Source organism: Hevea brasiliensis, chromosome 16 (assembly GCF_030052815.1).
Source record: "Hevea brasiliensis isolate MT/VB/25A 57/8 chromosome 16, ASM3005281v1, whole genome shotgun sequence".
Classification (NCBI taxonomy): domain Eukaryota; kingdom Viridiplantae; phylum Streptophyta; class Magnoliopsida; order Malpighiales; family Euphorbiaceae; genus Hevea; species Hevea brasiliensis.
In genome coordinates, this window is record NC_079508.1 from 61,077,748 (window position 1) to 61,094,389 (window position 16,642).

Genomic DNA, 16,642 nt, shown 5'->3' on the forward strand with positions numbered 1-16,642 from the left:
ACCGCTCGATGGATTTCGGCGTTCTTGGTGTCTATGGAAAGCTCTCGCCGAGTAGATGATTTTTGACACAAGACCCGGTCCAATTGATGGCCGGATCGGCTGGATTTGGCCGGGGAAGCTGAAGCGGCGTCTTGTGAGGGCGCCATGGCATTTTTCGTTTGGGCGGCCGGCTGGTCAATGGCGCAGTTTCTTGAGGTGGTGGTGGTTGGGTTGGCCACGGGTGGGGAGGAGAGAGAATGGATAGAGAAAAGGTAGAGGGACGACGCGCGCGGGGCAGAAACAGGGAAGAAGTAACAAGGACGGTCCGATTCGACCGGTCCTATCCGGTCCGGTTCGATTCGGCCGTTACTATTAAGTAGCCAAACTTTTGAATTTTTACTCTGCCTCGGGACCGAAAACGAGGTCCAAAAATTCCGAAAAAATTTCAGAAAACTCAGAAAAATACGTAGACTCCAAATATATTTTTAGTTTTGCCACGTGGTCTTTAAATAAATTTTTAAAAATCATTAAAGTTTATATTTTCGGAAAATCGAACTCGATTTTTAAAATCCGAAAAATCTCAAAAAAATTCCTAAAATTTAAATAAAATTAAAATACCAAAAATGCTCATAAAATTTAAAATTTTGGGGTGTTACAGAAATGGAAAAGAAGGAGAAGAATTTAATTATGTGTTAAGAGAAAAAAAAATCATACGGGGATCAAGGATGAGTTTTTTCATGTTTTTGTTGGAAGAAATATTTTTTAATTCCTATTCTATGTGGTAAAAGGCTCATGAATCATTTTTAATTATGTGAGAATTAAATTATTTGACCGTGGCCTTAAGAAATGATTGAATTCATCCCCCTCTCCTCTTTTAAGAACATGATACAAAAGAAACTTCAACATGGAAATTGGAATCCTAAGATGCCATTAAAATTGAATTAGAAGTAAGGAGGGCATAACCAAGAAAGAGGAGGCCAAAGTGAAAGAACTTCAAAACAAAAAGGTGCATATGTGAAGGAAAAATTAAAATGGGCATGGCTTTCACACTGCATTCTCCAAATTATATTAAGAAAAAGGAAAGACAGAAGAATTACGCAGAGTAGACATTTGCAGATGATTAAGGAGAAAGTGAACCGATGCTTCATACTTTAACTAATTAAGAATCATCTTTCTTTAAAACCCAAAAAGCTCTTGTCAATTGACTTGACATATGCCAACTAATGCTATTTTATGTCATTATTCACTAAATCTTTTAAACCAAGTATTCTCTGTTAGGTATCTGTCATCTATTTGTTTTCATCTCATTTTTAGGCATTGATGAAAATGACAATTTACTCTTTTAGGTAGTGATTAGACTCGTATGGGGTTTGAGCACATTGCGAAGAAGCTGGTACCTTCATATCTATCCCTTAGCAACTGATCCCAATTAGGATATTATGAGGACCACAATGATATGGGACTAGAGCTTAGAATTCTAATTTTCTCTTTTAAGTGGTGATTACAATTGCTAATAAGTCATAATAAATTTGACTCTCATTAAAAAAATGCTAATAATAAAAAAGAATAAAAAAATGGGGATCAAGAAGATTGCCGGTTTCATTAGCATATTTAAGCTTTACAAGTAAATTACAAAGTAATCAAACACAGAACAAAAGTAACCAAAAAACCCTAACTATGAGGAAACTTAATTTGTCCTCTGATATAGCTAGAGTTGATCGATCGATGATGACTATTCCCTCTTCAACAAACTGCAGAATCAAGGGCTTCCTGGTCTCATGTTATGTTTTCCATTACAACTCTTTCATGCTAGCTAACCACATGCAAAACCTTTGAAAAGAAATATCTCAATAAAAAAAAAAAAAAAGACTTAAAATGCATTGAGCTAGAAAATAATTAACCCTCCTCCTCCTCCTCCTCCTCATGCTTTGTTAACAATATATTATATATATTTGTATATATAAATAGCTGTATGCCTTCTCATTCTTGAAGACTAATGAAATAGTCAAGGCAATTTCAATCAAAAGAACTAGACAACAAAGCTGTAGCAAAATTATATTAGTTGTGTTCGTTTCCTTGCCAGTCTGGTCTGCCTAATGTGAATTCCAAGCTTGGTTTCTTGCAATCCATATTAGTCCCTAAGTAGCGTTTCAGCCGAGTTGAATTGCATTCCTGCAGTGCAATAATATGTTTTGCACATATGGTTACCCCTTCGCTATAGTGTGTACCAAATAAAAATCTAAGCAAAATATGCAATTGAAGATGTAGACTCCAAATTAAAGCTGCTCGTTGTGCTAATTTTATGTGCATATGCTACATATAAATACCTCAATTAGGTGTCCAGATCTTTGCTGAGACTGGAATGTTGTTTCTCTATGCCCATCCATGTCATTGGAGTTTGTCTGTGCCCAGGTTTCTCTACTATTCACATGCACATAAATATAAGAGATTTGTTTAGTTTGCAACTTTAAATTGCTTCATAGACCATTATAGAAATCTTGTATTTAAACTTCAGAACTATAAAAGAAAGGCCTCTGGGGCACAAGGAGCCACAAGCAATGTAAAATTGGCTTTACTTAATTCTCTTAAGGTTAGGCTTTAAATCTATAAAAAAAAAGAACTTAATTGGTCTCCTATAACCATTTAGTTTGTCTTAGGAGGAAGTTTTTAGAGGTAAGGGATAGGTTTTTAAAGTAACATACTTGTTTGGGAGGAAGGTTTTCTAAAGGAGGTAAGGTTTTTTAAAGGAGGTAAGGTTTTCAAAGATTTGAAAACCTCTAAAACCTTTACTTTTTCAACTCACTAAATTGGTGTGTTGAGAAGATTTTGTTACCTTACTTTATAAATATTTCCTTCACTCCATTCAAATACGCTGTTAAAGGGAGTGGGGTTCTTGGATTTGAGTATCCATTGATACGATGAGGATTATATGTAAAGAGGGTTGAGATACCATTATTGTGTAGCTCATATATGCCACATTAACACTTAATTATGACCCATATAAAGTTGAAGAAAATCCCAGTGTGTATTCAAATGCTAGTTTTAATTTTACCAACTAAAATAGAAATGAACATTCATATATAGGTCCAAATTTCAATGAGTTTAGCAAGTACAAGGCCTTCCAAAGCACATTGAGGCCAATGAGCCTAGGGGTAACCATCTGTGCAAAATATCATTTGACACGGTACACAAATCTATATCAGACTCGAAAACTTGTATTTTTTTTAAAACAATTTTATTTATATTCCTAATATATTTAGGACTCTAAAATACTACTTTTATTTTATTTAGGTCTTTTAATATATTTTCTATTTAGATTAAAACTTTTTAATTTATTCCTACTTAGATTAGGATTTAAAATTCTATAAATACCCATTGTATTGTCATTATGTATATGTTTTAAGATTTATTCAATGAAATATTTTTCTTTATGAAGCTGTCTTTGCTTTATTTATCTTAGATTTTGGATTAAGTCTTATTTATTTTAAGAACTTGAATTAGATCTTATTTAGTTTTAAGGGTTTGATTGTGTGTCGGTCATTTTTCACACTACACATTACGTCAAGTGAAATCAGAGTAGGGATTTCACCCTTATTACGAAGGCCAATACTGGTAGTGGTGGTGGCAATCAATCTCATGATAGTGATTAGGGGTTACCAACTGTTTGGAGAGTAATCGAAGAGCAACGAAACTCTATGATAGAAATTATGCGATAATTACAAGAGATCCAAGAGCAATTATGTGCTAGGGTGAATGTTCATGAAAATAGGAATCAAGAACCTATTCAAGCCGGTGGAGCTAACCTCGGTAAAGTTGAATTTGATCGTGATCTTGTCAATCCAAGGAGAAGAGCCATGATGAATGATGATATAAGCAATGATGAGGAGATGGACTTGGGATATGGTGCATGCCAAGGACAAAGGAGAGCTGGCCAAAATTTCTAACAAAACTACAGGAGAGATGATGAGTTTAAATTGAAGATGGATATCCCTACCTTTTGTGGAGATCTTGATATTGAAGGTTTTCTTAATTGGTTAACTAAGGTAGATCGTTTCTTCGAGTATGCTGAAATTCCAGAGTAACGAAAGGTAAAATTAATGGCTTATAGATTAAAGGGAGGAGCTTCCGTGTAGTGGGATTGATTTAAAGAGACAAAGAGGTGAGAAGGGCACAATCCAGTCACCACATGGAGGAGGATATAATAATTATTAAGGGGTAAATTTTTACCTCCAAATTATGAACAATATTTATTTAAAACTTACCAAAATTACTTGTTGGAAAATAGGAGTGTTAATGAATATAGCGCTGAATTCTTGAGGTTGGTAGCAAGAAATCACTTGTCCGAAAGTGATAATCAACAAGCAATGCGATATTTGAGGGGATTAAAACCTTCAATTCATGATAAAATCGAAATTCAGATGGTTATGAGCGTGCCAGAGGCAAGGAGCTTGGCCTTGAAAGCTGAGATAATGTTACGAGAGAAAACTCGCCAAATTTATTATCCCACATATGATAAAGATGACCACTAAGTTAGAACTGAAAAGAAGAAAACCTTACAAGATGTTTCTTTGGGTGGTAGTGTGGACATAGGTAAGAATCCTACAAGCGTCAACAATAAAGCCAATAGTTCTAACTCTCTAAAGATCAATAGTCCCTATGTTAAGCCCGTTTCAGTCAAATGCTATAGGTGCAATGAGATGGGGCACAGGTCTAATAAATATCTAAAGAGGAAATCACATTGTTAAAAAACATGATGATGATTATGATGAAATTTATCGTGGACCTAATGGAGAGGATGAAAAGGAAGATTGTGAATAAGATGAATCGACATACTTGATGAAGAGGTCAATGTTCATACAAAATATTGAAGACAAGCCATTAAAAGATTTTGTAGAACAAAAGAATCATCTTGAATTTGAATTTGATACTTTTGCAATGCCTTTTGCTATAGTGAATGATGAAGAGTTTAGAGAGAGTGTCATGGGCGAAGAAAAACATCAAGCTAAGGAGATTTCATAGAAGATTGAAATTTTCTCTAATAATTTTTCTAGTATTTTTGTTAATTTTATTTATCCAGGTGAGCCTAAGTATGCGAAGGAAGATGCAAAATTATTCAAATCAAATTTGTTCAAGCCAATCTTATTGATATTATTCAAGAAGAAGATACGGTGTGATCTTTCAATGGAGATTTTAATTTATTAACACTTTAAAATTTAAGGTCAAATTTTCTCTAAAGTGTGGGTGAATAATGCGGTGCACAAATCCATATCAGACTAGAAGACTTGTGTTTTCTATATTTCACAAGGACTTCTAGTTTGAGATGGATTCTTTATTTTTATTAGATAAGTTTTATTTATATTTTCTAATATATTCAGACTCTAAAATACTACTTCTATTTTATTTAAGTCTTTTAATATATTTTCTATTTAGACTAAAACTTTTTAATTTATTCTCATCTAGATTAGAATTTAGAATTATATAAATACCTATTATATTTTCATTATGTATAAGTTTTAAGATTTATTCAATGAACTATTTTTCTTCCTAAAGCTGTTTTTGCTTTATTTATTTTAGACTTTGGATTAAGTCTTATTTATTTTAAGATCTTAGATTAGATGTTGTTTAGTTTCAAGGGTTTGATTGTGTGTCAATCATTTTTTGCATTACATGCTGCGTCATCATTCCATTCATGTTTTTATGTTTTTTTGGCTACTTAATGAATAGAAGTGCAGATCAATGAAAAAAAAAATTCATAATACCAATTTTACCCATTGAATCTCTCTTTTCTCACTATTCCACCCCCCCCCCCCCCCCAACTCTCGAGATCTCTCTCTCTCTCTCCCTCTAGTTATGCTCTATCAAGATCTCTTCCCCTTCCTCATCCAACACGAATTCCACTTCTTCAATATCAAAGAGGAATCCTCTTTTTTTCAATTTCTTTTGCCTCTCCTCATGTTCATGGATCTCAAGGGCTTTTAAGCTCAAAGAACCCATATGAACTACCTAACTTCTTAACCCACCCTCTTCCTCAAACCTTACAACAACACCACCACCACCACCACCAAAACCAAAACCAATAATAGTTGCAACAGGCAAGCATGGGAGAGAAGAAACTAGCAAAAATTAAAGATTTCCATATTGTAATTATAGACAAGGAATAGCAAAAAGGAAGTAGTTAGCACCAAAAAGAAGCTCAAACAAAGACAAACACACTAAGGTTGGAAGTAGAGGAAGGAGATAAGGAGGCCAACTTTTTGTGCAACAAGAATCTTTTAATTAACTATAGAACTAGATCACAAATTTGATTGGGAAACAATATAACGTCTGTTATAACAAGTAGAACCATCTATAATTGCTGCAGTTGGGATAAGAATAATATCAGCCAATCAATTACCAAAACTCTAACTTTTACATCATAGTTCAATGTCTTGAAAGCATTTATGTTTGTCTTCCATGCATGTTGTACCATAGCCATGCCTAAATGGAAAAACTTGTAACTCTAATTTCAAATCGAGGATAAAAGCTTTCTTTTGCAAGCAGGAGAGAATGGCTTATGATAGAAGATTTACAATACACCTAAAGGCTCTAAAAAGAGATGTCATGCACGGATAGGTGAAGCGAAGCGAACCCCTTCAGGCTTCAAAGCAAGTGGAGGCAATGAGCTACATCACTTGGCTATGTGAAGTAAGGAAATCACACAGCTCAGCCATATAAGAGGGTCCTCATATAAAGAGGGTCACATGGCCTGGGTGTGTAAAATTCCACGGCCATGTTAACATGGTACGCTTGGAGCGGTGTTGTTTAGAAGATTAACTGCCTGAACATGTAAAATGCTACGGTCATATTAACATAGGTTGATACAAAACTTTGCTGTCCAAAAAGTTATACGACTTTGCCATGTAAAGTCTAATAATCGTTTTGAAGAAAAAAAATTCTAACAATTTTGTTAATATTTTATGCATTTTCTAGCATTAGGGCATTAAAAAAATGGGTCAACGGAAAATATTTTCCTGATAAAAGGAAAAATTAAGTTATTTTTAAGGAAAATGACTTATTCTTTTCAAAAGTGAAAATTATTTTTTAGACTTTGATAATCTTATTAAAATAAGAAAACTTATATTTGTATAAAATAAATACATACTATTAGTTTAATATTGCAACTAAATAATAAAAAATATTTTTATGAAAATCATTTTCTTAAAAAATAAATATTTTTCATGTATAAATTATTTTTCATAAAATAAACGGAGGTTTAGACTAGAAATCCTAATTATAATGGATTAGGGCTATCTAATACTGATGAAAAATGGACATAACTATATTTTGTGACCCTTCAATTGCTAGCTATATAAAAGGACATCTCTAGTATAATTTGAAGGGATTGCAAGTTGTCGCCTTATGGCAAATTTTCTCATAGTAAAAGAGAATAGATGGTAGGCAAATTGCTAATAAACCATGTTAAATCTCCAATGGAATGCTAAAGTAGTTTTTTTGTAAAAATTTTCTAGAAAAACTGAAAAATAGAGTTTGGTGTTCAAATGTGTCAATTTTCCGAATTTTAATTATAATTTAGAAAATAATAAGTTATTTTCTATTATTTTCCTTTATAATAAAAGTTATATTTTCTAATTGTTTTCTAACCGGAAAATAATTACTTTTCTATAATTAAAATTATACTATAATTTTTCATAATTAAAATTAAATAATTATTTAAGAAAAAAATTTTATTTATAATGATAAAATTAATTATGTTATTATAAAATAAAAGAAAACACACTAAAATAATTTTAATAATAAAATGAATTTTAAATATATCTTATAATATTTTGCTCAGCTAAATATTTTAATAAAATTTACTTGCTTATAAAAAAATATTTATAATAATTTATTTATTTTAATTATGAAATATATGAATAATTTTTAAAATTTTTGAATTAGAAAATTGCTTTGCGAAGTAAACACATTTTTTCATATTTTTTCATATTTTTAATGAAAAATGAAAATTAAAGTTTTTAAAAAGGAAAAAGGAAAAAAATTATTTTCTGCACATAAACAGACCTTATGTCTCCCTTCTTGATTATTTCTTTTCTCTTATTTTCGTTAGTATGAGTGTGCATAATTTCGCAACACAATTCCTATGGGCATCCCTGTACTTTGCCTTTTCTCAAGCCAATTCTTCTCTAAATCCCTCCTTACACTCTCTCTCTCAACACTACCACCACTACCATCATTTCTCCCTCTGCTCATTCTTCTGCAGTGCTCTATTGTTTTGCCTGTGAATCTTTATTAGTTTGTTAATGATGATCGAGTGTAACAAATGAGGGAGGCTCACGACCAGCAAAGGGAGGGAATGTTGGTTCGTGACTAGCTCAGATTGGTTGGGGGAGCATCTGAGTTTGGGATGGAGAGGTTAGGACTAGGAGCGAGAGATTAATGATCGGGTATTGGGGTGGGTGGCAGAGATGATGAGGGTATGAACAAGGTTAAATTTCATATTTTTACAAACATTAATGACTAAATCTGTATAATATGGAAGAAAGGAACTTTTCATTTAACGAATTTAAATTTTAGAAAGTAACTAATATGACTTAATGAATAATGGCAAATTCTATGCACTAAAAGTAATTCTCCATAATGGCAAATTCTATGCACTAAAAGTAATTCTCCCTAAAAAAATAAGGCTTGGCCCATGTCGTCTAGTCCACTAAAGAAAGGAGTAGATCTCTCGTTTTCATTAATGCAAGTTCAGAGGTTAAAAGAACCTGTATTTTTTTGTATAATCCGAATGAATGAAAATGTATCACATTTTGGTTTTAGTGGATGGAAACACCACCACCACCTGTCCTACTAAAATTTGCATGCTTCCAAGACTTTAAGAGTAACCTAAAGAAGATGTTTATATTAGTAGCATGGAAAGAATATCTCAGATGGAAATCTTTTCGGAAGCTCTATCTCTCTTTGCTCCTAATAAATAGAACAAGACCCCAGGTCCCCACCTTTATATTTCTCCTGCAAGGTGCTTACATATACACCCTATGATGACAATTTATTAGTAGATTATTCTTCTTCAAGAGCATGTTTGTCCATATCGTGGTAGGTGAGGGGTGCATAAATAGAGTGTTCAATGGCCGTTTTGTCTATCCAAGAATGTAGCCATCTTGTTAGTCCTGATCACAACGTATATATCTACTGTCTGCCTTCACTGTCTCGCACATAAACCCTTATATGCATATATATCTATCTTTTTCAGATATTAAACTAGTGGTCAAGTGTTAGTTTCATAGTACAAAAATCTAAACTTCAAACTCTTGTAGCTCTCTCTTTCCTTTCTTACAAAATTTCTTTTGTTTTTCCCCCTATTTCTGAAGCCAAAAAAAGCTACGGCGCGGTAATGAAAAGCAAAATTTTAAAAGATAAAATGTTATTCTTAATTAATTTTTTTTCTCTTATTTCACACAATACGAAATTCATAAAATTATCAAGGATAGTTTCTTCCATTGTTTCATTTGTTTTCTAGCAAAATCAAAATTTATAGAGAGTAAGGAAGCCTAAGGGTATCCTAAGGTGAAATTTTAAATAATTTGAAATTGCTTTCTCATTTTTTTCTTTAGTAATTAATGTGAGTTCTATATCGACTAGAGAGATTGAGATTGTTAGTTCGATGCATCCAAGTCTGATGTTTTTTTTTTTTTTTAAATTCATTTGGTTATGACCGAAACTTGAATTTGATATCGCACAATTCAAAAAATAATTTTAATATCACTTAAGTTTTTTTCTTTTTTTGAAAACATCACTTAGTTAAAACATTTCCCATACTGAAAACTTTTTTATCTATGTCGTTGATCAGAAAAGGCAACAAAAGTTTATAATGATGATATGTTCTTGACATGTACTCTTAAGAGATGTGTGTGTATATATGTACTAATCTACAAAGATTATTAGAAAAAAACTATATATATCGAATAATTATCAACTAAAACAAACTATATTTATGATTAGAATTAGTTTATGCTATCATCCCAATTTGGGATGTTAATTGAACTTATATATGCAGAAAATGAATGAACAAATAAGATCATACAAGAGAAAAAGAAAGAAAAAAAAATTTTGACTTTTCATTGCTCCTCCCTCGCATATGATTAAATTTTCTTCTTTATTTATTCGCGTTAAATAATTAGAGATAGAAAATCTTCTGATGCTAAAGCTATGGCAACACACAGGAAGAGTGAAGTTTAATCTATTTTACAGTTCAACAACTCCTTCTCTTGATATGAAATACCTCATCTATTGGCTTTGTTCCTTGATTTGCTATCAATGTGAGACAAGAAATTTTGAGATAAATTATTTTCACATTTATATCCCTTAGCAGATGCAAGAAGAACAAACTTGTATTATCTTAAACCTCCTCTATGCGCATAACAAATTTTTGCACTTTCACCTAATATATATATATATATATATATATAGTTTCTAAGTCCGGTGTATTTGCGATTATCGACCACGGTTTAGTTGAAACTGAGTTTGGTAAATTTTTCCTATTCTATTTCTAATAAAATTTTTCTTTATAAAAAAATTAATTAAATATTTCTCCTCTTCTATTACTTTCTTATAGCTTCCAATAAAGTTCACGAACAAGTTTGTCGGGAACTTAGACCATGGAAAGAGGCAGAGCTACTTCAGTTATGTAATCCAATGTGAACAAAAATTAATAAATAAATTAAAAAAAAAAGGATTGTGTGTTAAACTGGGAAAGAAGAACGACAAAAGGGAATATCAAGAACACTAGCTAATAGAAGCTCTATTTATATATGGAGAAATGGGTTACAATAGCATATTTAATTTGAACTTTGGAAAAAGAAGAGCACTTAAGTCTAAGGAAGTAGTCTTTTTGGTCATGATAAATATGCTAAATGTCCCTCGTGGAGGGAATAAGATCCAGATAGTTTAATAATGATAAGAACGGTAATATGATATAGTTCTAAAGCTACAAAAAGAAAAAGTGCATGAAGCTATGGTTGCTTTCTCTTATCCTAATTAGCGCATATTTGATTTCACTTAGTAGCTTTTCTTTAATAATTATTGAACTGATGCTACCTGCAAATCTCATCTCAGGGGGAAGATCTTCCACAAAACAGAAAAGACTAAAAGAAAAGAAACAAGAAAATAAAGAAAGCAAAAGCTGCCACAATAACTCTTTTATTGTTCAAAAATGGAGGACGTGGGTTTGCATTTCTAAGATATAAGGTACCATTCAAAAGAAAAAGGAAACCATTGCAGTAGTCCATTGGTTTTACATCCATAGAGAGAGAGATGGAGAAGGAAAGGAAGAGTACCTTGAAGAATTACTCCAGAGTGTGGTAGCAGTAGAAGGGTAGTCCATTTCTTGTTGCACTAGTGACCCATCTGAAGGTCTTCTCTGATCAGTAAATCGCCGTAGGCTTCCGTCAGTTCCATTGCCCACTAGGGATATGTCTTCTTCTCCAGACCCATCTGATTGGCCTTCAAGAAAACACCATCAAAAGGGTCATATGAAATGAATGTACCCAAGCAATGTATGCAGACTGCAGAGATATGTAATGTATCCATGCATGCATGCTTGTATACATGCATATATATATATATATATATATATATATAGATGGATGGATGTATGTGCATATCGGCAATGTGTCTTTTATCTTAATAGAGTTTAGTATAAATGAATGGAATTGGGAGACAATTTTCAAAATGGGAGCAGTAAAATACTGAAAACGATACTAATATAGATAAAAGAACGATGTACAGAGAATGGAAAGCAAAGATTAAAAAAAAAAAAAGGAAAAGAAAAAAAGAAAAAGAAATGGTTAAAATGAAGACATAGCAATACGAATTACCTGAGGAGGCTGCAGGCTTGTCAGTGGTCTTAACAGTTCTATACATCTGCAAAGTCATTGGGAAGCATTTAGCAAAGACCATTCTATATAAAAGAGAAAAAGAAAAATGGGAAAAATGGAAAATAAATAAATATTTAGTAATAAATTAAATCCCAATTCAGATCCTTCTCTCTCTCTCTCTCTCTCTCTCTCTCTCTCTCTCTCCGTGGGCTTCTGGGTTTGTCTTGGATTCACCATTAATCACGAGGTTGATGTTTGATAAGGTAGTAATGAGATGTTTATTATTGAGAAATGATGACTACTTTTGTCTGTTATCATTCTTCTCTCTCTCTCTCTCTCTCTCTCTCTTTTTCTCTTCTTTCAAAAGGAGAAGCTTGTCTGCCTGAGACGTCTCAGAACTTTCAGACTCATTTCTATCTACTATTCTTCTAATTTATTCATCCATTCATTCACTCACTGCCTTCTTTGGCTACTGTGCCGGCCCTGGGATTCACTATCAACACCGGTCGCCTCACATTTTAGAGGCAAGGAGAGAGAGAGAGAGAGAGAGAGAGAGAGATTGCTTCCTTTGCGCTCTACCTGTAAATGGCTTTTAACATGAGCTAATGTGAGATCTTTGACATCCATGAGCTCAAGAACTGACTTTGGAGTAGCTCCTAAACCAACCCATTAAAGAAAAAATAAGGATCAAAACAAAATAATAATCTTTAAGTGTTAAGAAATCTGGAACTCAAAACTAATTGGTAAATTAAGTAGATAAAAATTAAAAGCAAAAGAAACACAAAGGAAAAAGGTCTGTACTCTCATGGCCCCCAAGAAGCTCAACGGCATGTACAAATCGGGCATGAAGAGTGCTAGTCCATCGCATTCTCGGTGCTCTCATGCTCCTCTTTGTGGGAAGTTTGGGCAAGAATCTTGATCTAATCAACCCATGAGAAGCCTCACCGGATCCAACTCGATACTGATTGTGGTGGTGGTGGTGCAGTTGGTGGGATTTGAAAGCATCCATTGAAAGCCCATTAAACCTAGTCGTTGGTGCTAGCCGATTGTAAGCAGGAAGAGATTGATTAGGCCCTGATGATTTAAGCATGGGCATGGGATCTAAACCTTCTCCACCAATATAATAAGGGGAAGAAGTCTGAGGAGCAACAGAAGGAAAGCACAAAGAGGAAGAGGGATAGGGCATTTGGTAGAAGCACATCTTGGGATCTTTATTCTCTCTTGACTGTTCTGAAGGAAGAAAAGGAAATGAACGGTTGTGATAGACTGGAATACCTTTTATCGGCCTCAACCCATCCGATACATCAAGTCGAGAAACCCCATGATTTATGTTACTTAAGTGAGTATTAGAATGGTGTAGATGATGCTGATGATGGTGACTTTGTTGATAAGGGTTGTGTGGTGGATCTTCAGCTCCAGCACCTGTGAAATTCCTTCTGTTTATGGTTTCTTCATCCAAGGAATTTGCTGGGTGTGCTAGAGAGAGCTCAGTACTATAAGCTTGAGAATCACTATTCCTCATGGAGCTAATAGTGTTGGATTTATGGATGCCTTCTTGTCTGGTCATCAAAAGATTGAAGCTTGTATCTGCTTTAATATTGTTGATGGTGTTGGATACTGAAGAAGGGCAAGTATTGGGAGGACTTATGTGTAAAGAAAGATCAGGAAGCGGCTTTGGTTCAATGAAAACCCCTTCCAATGGCATTTTCACTTGGTTTCTTTATCAGATAGTTGCTTTTTCTTCTTGGCTAATCTAACATGGGTTCAAGAAAATGAGAAGAAAGAGTAGTGCAAGTATATAGTAGTCAAGTGGGTCTTTTAATCTTTTTCTCTTCTGCCTGAGAAAGAATATATGTGAGAGGGAGAGATTTTGTTTTGGTACAAGAATGGATAAAAAGCTTTGAAAGAGAAGTTGCTGATTTATGCTTTAAAGCCTAAAGGAGGAAGGAGGGGAGGAAGAGCAGGAAGAGAGAGCTTAAAGGGAGGTTAGGCAAAGAGCTAAAGACTCACTAATCTTCTTCAACAAACAAACATGCTCAAGAAAGAGAGAGTGAGTAAAGGTGGATAGAGATTAGAGAGAGAGGAAAAGAGAAGCAAGTGTGTTGTCAAGCTAAGAAGGAAAAAATATATATATAAATTAAAGAAAAATAAGTAAAAGAAAGAAGTCCAGAAAGTGCATGGAAAGGAAATGGAGGAGAGAGGCTGATGCACCTCGAGAGTATATCTTGGAAAATGACACTAGAGGAAGAAGAACACAACGTCTCTCTCTCTCTGGTCAAAACTTTAAAATAAATAATTTATTAATTTTATTTAAAAAAAAAAATGGTGACTTTGGTTTTCCTTCCCCGGAGACGACGGGATATAATGCGATAGAGAGAAAGACTCCTTCCTGAGGGATTCTTTTTCCCCCACCCTCTTCGCCTCTCTCTCTCTCTCTCTGTCTGTCTCTCTCTCTCTGGTCTTTGCTATAAATTTATTTATTATATTTAAGAATTTAATTATTAAATAAAAAAATGCTTTTTATTTTGGAAGTTTTCAGGAGATATATAGAGAGAGGCATTGACATTTGGGATGGGGAGAGACCCACAAAGGGGTTTTTGTTTGCATTCATGTGTAAATCCTAATTCCACATTACCTTCTAATTCCTTTTCATCCTCTAACTCCCAAATATTCCCTTCTAGCTAATCTTTCAACAACCTTGTCCACCATCGTCATGGATTGCTTTATATATATATATATATATATATATATATATACACACTACGCACAGCTCATTGACTCTCTGTCTTTAATTACGGTTTCCAAAACCCTTGGCTTAATTAAAGATAATATTTCTTTAATTTAATAATTACATGGGATCTCTTGCTCTTTCTACTAGAAGCTAACCCCTTTCTTTAAATGTTTGTCTGTAGATAATTAAAAAAAAAAACAATTACCTCCAATATAAATTTGATTTTATATAAGAGTAAATTTAATAATTTTAAATTAAATATTTATACTAATATTCATTTAGAATCAAGGAATGTGTATATATAATTAAAATAATAATTACACAAATTTTGATTTAAACATTTATTCTAAAAATGACTCGATTCGTTCAACATATGAGTCACTTCAATCTGATAAGGTAGTGCCTGGTTGTGGACATCATGGGGTTTGGCCTGGGCTTGGAAAACATCATGCTTAACAACTTCATAATGGAGAAAATAATATGTCCTCACAGATGAAGAAACAATAAATTATCAGAAAGAATGAAACATAAACTTATATCCCTTTCAAAATGCTACAGATTTGAAAATTATTTAAAAAATAATATAAAATAAGAAAAATATAATAATAAAAAAAAAGAAGTGTAGTCATGGGTAAAAATACTCATTAGTAATATTATTAAAGAGTTCAAAAAGGTTGAAAGAAATTTAAAAAGATATGAAAGGAGAGGAGGAAAAAAAATCCTAATTCAGTATGTGGTAAATCTCTTCTAAAAATAGAAGCATGAATAATTCTCATTTAAAAAAGGAAAAAAATAATCAATAAAAATAATTAAAATAAAGGATAATTTTGTTATTAATAAATCCTAACAAAAGTAATTGAATTTAAAAATAAAAAAGTCATATTAATTTTAATTAACAGGTAAAATGGAGTTTCTTCAATAGCAGTTATTGGATATTTTAAAGATTAACAATTGTTAACTCAGTTAATTGAAGCCTCTTAGTTACTTGTAGCATCTAATAATTAAATCAAATTTAAAAAAAAAAATATTTAAATCATATATTATATTATTAAATTTTCAATTTTCTTTAATTTATTTTTTATTTTAGATTTTTAACTATTCATAGGATGAGATTTAATTAAGCCTTTTAAGTTTAACTTTGACATGTAACTTAAATGAATTAGATAGCTTTATCACGTAAGATAGGTTAATAAATAATAAATTTTATTTTTTCATTAATTGACTTCAAATTTTTAATTAATACTTGGTAATTTATAATTTATTTATTATAATTTAAATCAAAGTGTCAAAATTACTTAATTGTCATTAAATAAGTTAAATAAAATATTTTTTATTGATATATTATGGTTAATATCTATTTTTTTTTAATTACGTATCAAAATAAAAATTAATTATGAAGTACACTCGATATACTAAAAAATAATATATTACATATTCATATAAAAACAATTACATGATAAAATATTCTAAATCTATGAGCTGTAATTTTAAAATTATATTTACAAATTTTTGTGTCGTTTCTCTAATGAGGTTTCTCCAAGCCATTCTTCCGCATGTCGCCAAGGAAGCATTTTCTTTTATTATTATTATTATTATTATTATTATTATTATTATTATTATTATTATTATTATTATTATCAGTGATATTTAATGGGAAAATAATTTTAAAATTGATTTTTATTGGTTCTACAAACGATAAAGTTAAAATTTATGCTTAAAAAAGTTAAAATTTATTAATTTAAAAATAATTATTTAATTAAAGTATTACAATTGTGAGCTCAATTGATTGAATTTAATAAAAATTGAAATTTGTATATAACCACACTTTAGTGTATAAGAAATTAATCAAGCTGAATTGTTTATAAAATCAAGTTAACTGGATTGCAATAATTTGGCAAGGACTTTTAGTTCAACTTTGTTTAATTTAAGCTATAAAAAACAAATAATTGAAACAATAATTAAACTATGCAATTCTTTATACAAATCCCAAATGGAAAACAAAAGTAATTGAAATGTATTTGTATAATTTGATATTATAATAAAATATTTTTTCATTAAT

At 31.9% G+C, this 16,642-nt stretch overlaps 1 protein-coding gene across 4 annotated transcripts; it reads right to left on the reverse strand.

Moving 5' to 3' along the window:
* Window positions 1–1,554: 1,554 nt before the first annotated feature.
* Window positions 1,555–14,171, reverse strand: LOC110637165 (transcription repressor KAN1). Of its 4 annotated transcripts, none has more exons than XM_021787135.2 (6): window positions 12,654–14,171; window positions 12,432–12,508; window positions 11,853–11,898; window positions 11,313–11,478; window positions 2,307–2,397; window positions 1,555–1,809 (listed from the first exon to the last, which is right to left on the reverse strand). In XM_021787135.2, the coding sequence occupies exons 1-6, from the start codon at window positions 13,555–13,557 to the stop codon at window positions 1,789–1,791; spliced, it is 1,305 nt and encodes a 434-aa protein (XP_021642827.2). In that variant the 5' UTR covers window positions 13,558–14,171; the 3' UTR covers window positions 1,555–1,788. The 4 variants fall into 4 exon arrangements, with proteins under 4 accessions (XP_021642827.2, XP_021642825.2, XP_021642824.2 ...); XM_021787133.2 differs by having other exon boundaries at window positions 2,307–2,400; window positions 12,654–14,159; XM_021787132.2 differs by lacking the exon at window positions 1,555–1,809 and adding an exon at window positions 1,907–2,151 and having other exon boundaries at window positions 12,654–14,163.
* Window positions 14,172–16,642: the final 2,471 nt, after the last annotated feature.